The sequence below is a fragment of the Sapajus apella genome, unplaced genomic scaffold (assembly GCF_009761245.1).
Source record: "Sapajus apella isolate SASKATOON/1434 unplaced genomic scaffold, GSC_monkey_1.0 scaffold1, whole genome shotgun sequence".
NCBI lineage: Eukaryota > Metazoa > Chordata > Mammalia > Primates > Cebidae > Sapajus > Sapajus apella.
The window spans coordinates 69,016,751-69,027,184 of record NW_022436941.1 but is presented as its reverse complement, the minus strand read 5'-3'; the positions used below and the strand labels follow the sequence as shown (position 1 = coordinate 69,027,184).

Below are 10,434 nucleotides of genomic sequence, written 5' to 3'. Positions count from 1 at the left end.
TTCAAGCGATTCTCCTGCCTCAGACTCCTGAGTAGCTGGGATTACAGGTATGCGCCACCACGCCCAGATAATTTTGTATTTTTAGTAGAGCCAGGGTTTCTCCATGTTGGTCAGGCTGGTCTCGAACTCCTGACCTCAGGTGATCTGCTCGTCTTGGCCTCCCAAAGTGCTGGGATTACAGGCATGAGCCACTCTGCCCAGACCATATATTTTAAAGTCCCACAACCGTATATTTTAAAGTTTCATATGAAACTTTAAACAGGTGTGGTGGCTCACACCTGTAATCCCAGCACTTTGGGAGGCTAAGCCAGGCAGATAGCTTGAGCCCAGGAGTTCGAGACCAGCCTGGGCCACATGAGACCCTATCTCTACAAAAAAAACTTTAAAAATTAGCTGAGTGTGATGGTGTTGTGAACCCATAGTTCCAGCTACTCAGGAGGCTGAGGTCAGAGGATCACTTGAGCCCAGGAAGTCTAAGCTACAGTGAGCCATGATTGTGCCACTGTACTCCAGCCTGAGCTACAGAGTGAGACCCTGTCTCCAAAAAAAAAAAAAGATTCATGTGGAATTTACTAAAAAATTGTTATCTAAGCATCTTCCTCTTGCTGTAAATTTCACATGGATGAGCAACATAAAATGTAATCCTATTTTAGAGACTTTTCGGAGAGGAAAATTCCACTGTATCCCTTGATGTAAAGGCCATTTCGGAACATTCTTTCTCACATCAAAGATAACTGTGAAGCACGGAGTGAGCTTTGGGTTGAGCTGAAAGTACAAATGGTGGATACATGGCAGACAGGTCTTTTCCCTTTTCATTTTCCTACTCCTGATAATTGCCCGTGCCTAAGTTGCCAAAAGCAACTAAGACCTGGGAAGGGCCAGTATAAACCACAACAGGTTAAAGCCAGGACCCCTGGCCCCCGTGCTACTTCCTTACTTCAGTGCTCCCTCATCAGCTGTGTCGGGGCCCTTGTTCCTGCCTGGCTGGAGGTAAGGCTGGCCCATAGCCTACTCAAGACTATCATAAAACACCCTGTCCCTAAACTTTCTCTAAGTTGTTTCTTGTATTTTTCCTTTCTGCTATTACACTAGTTTTCCACCCTTGGCAGTAGAACATGGTGCTCAAAAGCACCGCCTCTAAACTCGGTCTACAGGGTACAAATCCCAGCTCTATCACATACTAGCTGTGTGACGCCAGCCACATTACTTAACGCCTTAATGCCTCTGTTACCTCATTTGTGAAGTGGGGATTACAACAGTACCCACTTGGGGTAGTTGTGAGGACTAAAGACGTCAATGTGTGCAAAGCACTCAGAACATCATCTGAACTTGCTAAGGACTATGCAGATATTTGCTATTATTAGCAATGTTTTCTTTCCTTTCTTCCTTCTTTCCTTCCTCCCTCTCTCCCTCTCTCTCTTTCTTTTTGAAACAGGGTTTTGCTTTGTCACCCAGGCTGGAGTGCAATGGCATGATCTTGGCTTACTGCAATCTCCGCCCCTGGGTTCAAGCAATTCTCCTGCCTCAGCCTCCTGAGTAGCTGGGACTACAGGTGCCTGCCACCATGCCTGGCTCATTTCTCTACATTTAGTAGAGACAGGGTTTCACCATGTTTGCCAGGCTGGTCTTGAACTCCTGACCTTGTGATCTGCCCACCTTGGCCTCCCAAAGTGCTGGGATCACAGGCGTGAGCCACCACTCCTGGCCACCAATTTTTCCTAAGTTCCTCTATAAGGACGTGGTTGCCCCCTCTCACTCCACTGCTCCACTAATTTCTTTTTTTTTTCTTTTCACAGAGATGTGCAGAGAATCCACTAATTTCTTATGAGTCCCAGGCCCTTTCTGACTTCTTTAGCCAAATTCCCACATTGCAAGCCACTGCATTGCATCAGCAGATTTTTGTTTGAACCTGGCTTTACCACAGATTGACCTTGTCACCTCAGGAAAGTAACTGAACTTATTTGAGCTTTAGTTTCCTCTTCTGTAAAATGGGGATCATACCTGCTTTGCAGCCCTCACAAGACTACTATGAAGACCAGATAAAACAATGTGTATGAAAGCACTCAAATTGTAAGCCCCAACCCAGGTGTGAGACATTACTAACAGCTTCTGCTAGAATTGTAAAGGTAAGAGATAAATGGGGCAGAAGTGGCCAGCACATTCCCTCATGTCCAAGAATGTCCTGTATGAAGGGCATGGAACCAGTAAAGCTGGAAGAACCAACCTGGGCAAACCCACAGGCCTCTCTCACTCTCATCCTCAAATTGCTAAATATGTGCTATCCTAGAACATGTAAGAAAGGGAAAGCAGAAAATGTCCCTCTGTTCAGCTTTCCTACGTGCTTACCCACCTCCAGACCTGAGGCCTCTGCAAAGCCACTTTTATCACAGCACATGTTTTCCTGAGCCATCTTCTGCTGTTTGATATCAAGCATGGCGAGGGCCTCCAAATACCGTTGATTCAAAACTAGGAAGGGCCATAGGAGAAAGTATTCAATATGAAGTCTAACTCCCAGCTTCATCCAATCTAGTTACCCCAACATCATATACTCCTTTTTTTTGAGACGGAGTTTCGTTCTTGTTGTCCAGGCTGGAGTGCAGTGGCATGATCTTGGCTCACAGCAACCTCTGCCTTCTGGCTTTAAGCAATTCTCCTGCCTCAGCCTCCTGAGTAGATGGGATTACAGGCATGCACCACCATGTCCGGCTAATTTTGTATTTTTAGTAGTGATGAGGTTTCTCCATGTTGGTCAGGCTGGTCTTGATCTCCCGACCTCAGGTGATTCACCTGCCTTGGCCTCCCAAAGTGCTGCGATTACAGGTGTAAGCCACCAAACCTAGCCATATACTCATTTCTTTTTTTTTGAGACGGAGTTTCACTCATGTTACCCAGGCTGGAGTGCAATGGCGCGATCTCGGCTCACCGCAACCTCCGCCTCCTGGGTTCAGGCAATTCTCCTGCCTCAGCCTCCTGAGTAGCTGGGATTACAGGCACGCACCACCATGCCCAGCTAATTTTTTGCATATACTCATTTCTTATAAGCAATACTCTTCCCAAAAGATCTGGCTCCATTCAGAGAAACTGATAGAATAGTGAGTATCATGTAAGATCAAATATATGTAATACTAGATGAGATGGTGTCGTTTTTAATGTAAAAGCATCTTAACTTTGCAACTGAGGTCTGATCCCTGTTTGCTCTTGGGAAATTTGTAGAATTTTCAAAAAGGGAACATGTAAAAGCAAATTATTCAGAGATTTTATGGTTAGTAAGAAATCTGGATGGTGAGATCTCATATATTGTATTCATGTCAAACATACCAGCTATCCAAGCTCAATCAGATTTTTCTACTAGCTATGAGTTTTCACAAGAAGATATCAAACCAAACATTTAGAACAAGAGGGGTCCTGCTGTCTGCTGGAGAGCAGAAAACAGTATCTTTTCCCTGTCACTGCAGGGTGGAGTGTTACGACGGAAGGAGAGGACTTGTGATCGTGAGCAGCTTCTGTCCTGAGCTTATTTATCTAACACAGGAGACATCTTTATCAGTCTGAGTCCTTGTTGCTGAGAAGCACCAGCTGTATGTGCAGATCTCAGGGGGAGGCGTTTACACAATTCAGTCACCACACAGCATACAGTGCCGCTCTCAGCCCCATTTAGAGCTGCTTTTGTCCTTTTCTTCTTTTTTTCTTTCTTTTTTTTTTTTTTTTTTTTTTTTTTTTGAGACGGAGTTTCGCTCTTGTTACCCAGGCTGGAGTGCAATGGCGCAATCTCAGCTCACCGCACCCTCTGCCTCCTGGGTTCAGGCAATTCTCCTGCCTCAGCCTCCTGAGTAGCTGGGATTACAGGCATGCACCACCATGCCCAGCTATTTTTCGTATTTTTAGTAGAGACGAGGTTTCACCATGTTGACCAGGATGATCTCGATCTCTTGACCTCGTGATCCACCTGCCTCGGCCTCCCAAAGTGCTGGGATTACAGGCTTGAGCCACCGCGCCCGGCCTCCTTTCTTTTCTTTAAGAGACAGGGTCTCCCTCTGTCACCCAGGCTAGAGTGCAGTGGTTCAATCATCTCTCACTGTAGCTTCAAACTCCTGGGCTCCAGGGATCCTCTCACCTTAACCTCCCAAGTAGCCAGGACTACAGGTGTGTGCTACCACGCCTCACTAATTTTTGTTTATTTTTTGTAGAGGGAGAGTCTCACTACGTTGTCCAGATTGATCTCAGACTCCTGGCCTCAAGCAATACTCTCGTCTTGGCTTCCCATAGCACTGGGATTACAGGCATGAGCAACAGTGCCTGGCTTGTTTTGTTCTCTTCAGGCCGCCTCTTTAATTTCTGCTAAGAAGGGAGAACTAGCCTCCTCTCTAAATTTTTATGGCTAGGTGCAGTGGCTCACACCTTTAATCCCAGCACTTTTGGAGGCCAAGGTGGGAGGATTGCTTGAGGTCAGGAATTCAAGACCAGATGCAGTAACAAAGTGAGACTCCCCCTCATCTCTACGAAATTTTTTTTAAAAGTTAGCACTTTGGGAGGCCAAGGCAGGCGGATCACCTGAGGTCAGGAGTTCAAGACCAGCCTGACCAATGTGGTGAAACCCCATCTCTACAAAAATACAAAAACATTAGCTGGGCATGATGGTGGATGTCTGTAATTCCAGCTACTCAGGAGGCCGAGGCAGGAGAGTCACTTGGACCCGGGAGGCAGAGGTTGCAGTGAGGCAAGATTGTGCCACTGCACTCCAGCCTGGGCGACAGAGCGAGACTCTGTCCCCAAGAAAAAAAACAAAAACCAAAAATTAGGCTGAGCACAGTGGCTCACAACCTGTGATCCCAGCACTTTGGCAGGCCAAGGCAGGTGAATCACCTGAGGTTAAGTGTTCAAGACCAGCCTGGCCCACATGGTGAAACCCCATCTCTACTAAAAATACAAAAATTAGATGCACTGGCATGTGCCTGTAATCCCAGCTACTCGGGAGGCTGAGGCAGGAGAATAGCTTGAACCTGGGAGGCGGAGGTTGCAGTGAGCTGAAATAGTGCCAATGCACTCCAGCCTGGGCAACAGAGCGAGACTCCACCTCAAAATTAGCTGGGCATGGTGGTGGGTGTCTGCAATCCCAGCCACTCAGGAGGCTGAGGCAGGAGAATCACTTGAACCCAGGAGGCAGAGGTCATAGTGAGCCAAGATTGCACCACTGTACTCCAGCCTGGACAACAGAGTGAGATTTCATCTCAATAATAAAAATAAAATAATAATAATACATTTTTAATTAGCTGGGCATGGTGGAACATGCCTGTAGTCCCAGCTACTTGGGAGGCTGAGGTGGGAGGATCTCTTGAGCCCAGAAAGTGGAGGCTGCAGTGAACTGTGATTGTGTCACTGCCCTCCAGACTGGGCAACAGAGCAAGACCCTGTGTGAAAATAAATAAATAAGAAATAAATAAATTAAATAAATAAAGTTGTAAAAAGTTAACATCAGGCTGAGCACGGTAGCTCATGCCAGGCATGGTAGCTCACATCTGTAATCCCAGCACTTTGGGAGGCCAAAGTGGGTGGGTCATTTAAGGTCAGGAGTTTGAGACCAGCCTGGCCAACATGGTGAAACCCTGCCTCTACTAAAAATACAAAACTTAGCTGGGCATGGTGGCGGGCACCTGTAGTCCCAGCTACTCGGGAGGCTGAGGCAGAAGATTGTGTGAACCCGGGAGGCAGAGGTCGCAGTGAGCTGAGATCCCACCACTGCACTCCAGCCACTCCAGTCTGGGCAACAGAGTAAGACTCTGTCTCAAAAAAAAAAAAAAAAAAAAAGTTAAATTAAAAAAAGTTGATCCAAGGATATTAAGACATTTAATATCCTTGGATCAACTTTAATCATAAGCTGGACCATTATATGAGATATAAATAATGATATAAAAAGAGATATATAATATAAATTATATATACATATATATCATTTCTACTGAGGTTCTTCAAACATCAGGTGCTCTACCATTTTGCTTTAAGTGAAAACTAAATAAAAAGGAGAAAATGGGAAGAAATTACTTAATGGGTATGAAATTTTATTTTGGAGTACTGGAACTGTTTGGAACTAGACAGGGGTGGTGATTAGGCAACTTTGTGAATACCACTGAGTTGTTGATTTAATTTTTTGAGACACAGTTTTGCTCTGCCACCCAAGCTGTAGTGCAGTGTCACGATCACGGCTCACTGCAGCCTCAACCTCCTGGGCTCCAGTGATCCTCTCACCTCAGCCTCCCAAGTAGCTAGGGCTACAGGCCAGTGTCACCACATCTGTCTAATTTGGATTTTTCTGTTGTCATTTTTTTGTTTTTAGTAGAAACAAGGTCTCGCTATGTTACCCAGGCTGGTCTCAAACTCCTAAGCTCAAGTGATTCTCCTGCCTTGGTCTCCCAAAGTTCTGGGATTAGAAACATGAGCTACTCTGCCTGGCAAGAATTGTTCACTTTTTTTTTTTTTAAGACGAAGTCTCACTCTGTTGCCCAGACTGGAGTGCAGTGTCACTATCTCAGGCCACCGTAAATTTCGCCCCCCGAGTAAATGCAATTAGTCTGCCTCAGCCTCCAGAGTAGCTAGAACTACAGGTGCCCATGCCCGGCTAAGTTTTGCATATTTAGTAGAAATGGGGTTTCATTATATGGCCAGGCTGGACTTAAACTCCTGACCTCAGATGATCCACCCACCTTGGCCTCCCAAAGTGCTGGGATTACAGGCATGAGCTACTGTGCCCAGCCAGGAATTGTCCACTTTTAAATAGTTTTATGTTATGTGAATTTCACCTTGATAAATTTTCTTAAATTTAAAAAACCTAAATGATACATTTCTTCCCTCTATTATGCTTATCGTATATTATTTCAAAATACTAGCATGTTTATTGATACATGTGTTCTTAATACAAAAATCATCATTACCTGCATTGTCAGACTTTAGCATTTTAATTTCTTCTGTTTTCACTTTCAGATTCTCTTTGAGGACCTCATTTTCACAGTTTAGCCTGGAAAAAATAACTGAAACATTAATATTTCCTTGCTGAGTGAAAATATTTTTATTGCCATAATTGGAACACAAAAATCTAAATATAGTTTTTCCTACTTCAAAATAGTCTGGAATTTACATGTATCATAAAAATAAAAACAATTTAAAGGAATGTAGTCAGGTTTTTTTTTTTTTTTTTTTTTGAGACCGAGTCTCATTCTGTCACCCAGGCTGCCGTGCGGTGGCACAATCTCATCTCAAACTCTGCAAACTCTGCCTGGCGGGTTCAAGTGATTCTCCTGCCTCAGCTTCCCAAGTAGCTAGGATTACAGGCAGCTGCCACCACACCTGGCTAATTTTTATATTTTAATAGAGATAGGGTTTCACCATGTTGGCCGGGCTGGTCTCAAACTCCTAACCTCAAGTGATCTGCCCACCTTGGCCTCCCAAAGTGCTGGGATTACAGGTGTGAGCCACTGTGCCCAGCCTAAACATACTCTTAACGTTTCTTAGTTGAGACATAATCAGAACCAGAAATTTTTTTTTTTTTTTTTTTTTTGAGACGGAGTTTCACTCTTGTTACCCAGGCTGGAGTGCAATGGCACGATCTTGGCTCACCGCAACCTCCGCCTCCTGGGTTCAGGCAATTCTCCTGCCTCAGCCTCCCGAGTAGCCAGGACTACAGGCACGTGCCACCATGCCCAGCTAATTTTTTGTATTTTTAGTAGAGATGGGGTTTCACCATGTTGACCAGGATGGTCTCGATCTCTTGACCTCGTGATCCACCCGCCTCGGCCTCCCAAAGTGCTAGGATTACAGGCGTGAGCCACCGCGCCCGGCCAGAACCAGAAATATTTCTAAGCATTACATTCTGCATACTTATTCTCTTTACTTAATAACCATTTGAAATATCAACTATATGCTTAAGTTACCTTCAGAAACTTACATACATAGGCCCTCATGTAAACTATTGACTTTAGGTAGTGATGATATATCAACATTGGTTATAAAAAATGTACCACCCTGGTGGGGATGTTGATAGTGGGGGAGGCTGTGTATATGGGAAATCCCTGTACCTTCTGCTCAATTTTGCTGTGAACCTACAAGTGCTCTAAAAAAGAAAACCAACAAAGTATTCCATGGAAAAAAAAAAAAAAGATACATAGGGTACACTCATGTTCATAGCAGCATCATGCAAAATAGCCAAAGGTAGAGATAACTCAAGTGTCCATCAGGGATGAATGTATAAACAAAATGGGAACTTGGCCATAAAGTATATAATTTAAAGTTATTAAATAAACTCACACTAATAAAAGAGTTGTTCCAAAGATATTTTTTCTCTCGTTGGAGCTGATTGTCAGAACATAAAAATTTGCCATCTTGGGCCAGGCATGGTGGCTCACACCTGTAATCCCAGCACTTTGGGAGGCAAGGCAGGCAGATCACCTGAGATCAGGAGTTTGAGATCAGCCTGACCAACATGAAGAAACCCCATCTCCACTAAAAATACAATATTAGGCCGGGCACAGTGGCTCACGCCTGTAATCCTAGCACTTCGGGAGGCCGTGGCGGGCAGATCACCTGAGGTCAGGAGTTCAAGACCAGCCTGGCCAACAAGACAAAACTCTGTCCCTACTAAAAAGACAAAAATCAGCTGGGCATGGTGGTAGGTGCCTGTAATCCCAGCTACTCAGGAGGCTGAGGCAGGAGAACTGTTTAAACTCAAGAGGTGGAAGTTGCAGTGAGCTAAAACGGCGCCATTGCACTCCAACCGGGGCAATAAGAGCAAAAGTCCATCTCTAAAAAAAAAAAAAAAAAAAAAAAAGTAGCCAGGCGTGGCGGCTCACACCTGTAATCCCAGCTACTCAGGAGGCTGAGGCAAGCGGATCACCTGATGTTGGGAGTTCGAGATTAGCATGACCAAGATGGAGAAACCCCAACTCCACTAAAAATACAAAATTATCCAGGAGTGGTGGTGCATGCCTGTAATCCCAGCTACTCAGGAGGCTGAGGCAGGAGAATCACTTGAACCCAGGAGGCAGAGTTGCAGTGAGCCAAGATTGCACCATTGTACTCCAGCCTGAGCAACAAGAGCAAAACTCTGTTTCAAAAAAAATTTTTTGGCTGGGTGGCTCACGCCTATAATCCCAGCACTTTGGGAGGCCAACACAGGTGGATCACAAGGTCAAGAGATGGAGACTATGCTGGCCAACACAGTGAAACCCCATCTCTAATAAAAATACAAAAAAAATAGCTGGGCGTGGTGGCACGTGCCTGTAGTCCCAGCTACTCAGGAGGCTGAGGCAGAAGAATTGCTTGAACCTGGGAGGCAGAGGATGTAGTGAGCCAAGATCAATCCATTGCACTCCAGCCTGGTGACAGAGTGAGACTCTGTCTTAAAAAAAGAAAAGAAAAGAAATTTACCATCTTAACCATCCTATTTTTAATCTTTTTTCTTTTCTTTTTTTTTTTTTTTTTTTAACAAGATGAGGGTCTTGCTATGTCATCTAGACTGATTTCGAACTCCTGGACCAAAGCAGTCCTCCCACCTCAGGCTCCCAAAGTGCTGAGATTACAGGTATGAGCCATCATGACCAGTCCCTCAAAAGATTTTGTTTGAAAAAAACCAAATAGTTCCAATTCTAAAATAATTCTTATACTATATTTTAAAATATAGTTTATACTATTTGGGTTTTTGTTTGTTGTGTTTTGTTTTATTTTTGAGACACAGACTCTCTCTGACATCCAGGCTGGAGTGCAGTGGTGTGATCGCGGCTCATTGCAGCCTCCACCTCCCCAGTTCAAGTAATCCTCCCACATCAGCTTTCCACATAGCTGGGGCTACAGGTGCAAGCCACCATACCCAGCTAATTTTTGTAGCTTTGTACAGATAGGGTTTCACCATGTTGGCCAGGCTAGTCTCAAACTCCTGGGCTCAAGTGATCCTCCTGCCTTGGCTTCCCAAAGTGCTGGGATTATAGGCGTGAGCCACTGCACTCGGCCTACGCAATTTTTTTTTAAAGAAAATTAACACTAGGCCGGGTGCGGTGGCTCACGCCTGTAATCCCTGCACTTTGGGAGGCCGAGGCGGGTGGATCACGAGATCGAGAGATCGAGACCATCCTGGTCAACATGGTGAAACCCCGTCTCTACTAAAAATACAAAAAATCAGCTGGGCATGGTGGCGCGTGCCTGTAATCCCAGCTACTCAGGAGGCTGGGGCAGGAGAATTGCCTGAACCCGGGAGGCGGAGGTTGCGGTGAGCCGAGATCGCGCCATTGCACTCCAGCCTGGGCAACAAGTGCGAAACTCCACCTCAAAAAAAAAAAAAAAAAAAAAAAAAAAAAAATTAACACTATGCTGTTAAAAGAAAGTCACTAAGTGTGTGTGTGGGGGGGGGGAAGTAAGAAAAAAAAAATTAACACTAACAAAAAAATATGCAAG

The 10,434-nt window shown here is 44.9% G+C and overlaps 1 protein-coding gene across 10 annotated transcripts in view; it reads right to left on the bottom strand.

Annotated features, from left to right (window-relative positions):
- Nucleotides 1–10,434, bottom strand: part of CCDC125 (coiled-coil domain containing 125) — a 49,435-nt gene that overhangs the window by 13,891 nt on the left and 25,110 nt on the right. For 9 of the 10 annotated variants that reach the window (XM_032279148.1, XM_032279131.1, XM_032279124.1 and 6 more), the window contains 2 exons: nucleotides 6,927–7,009; nucleotides 2,351–2,466 (listed from right to left, as the gene is read on the bottom strand). In XM_032279148.1, coding sequence (XP_032135039.1) covers nucleotides 2,351–2,466; nucleotides 6,927–7,009 — 199 coding nt within the window. The remainder of the gene's footprint in view (nucleotides 1–2,350; nucleotides 2,467–6,926; nucleotides 7,010–10,434) is intronic. The other variant, XM_032279176.1, reaches the window with a different exon arrangement.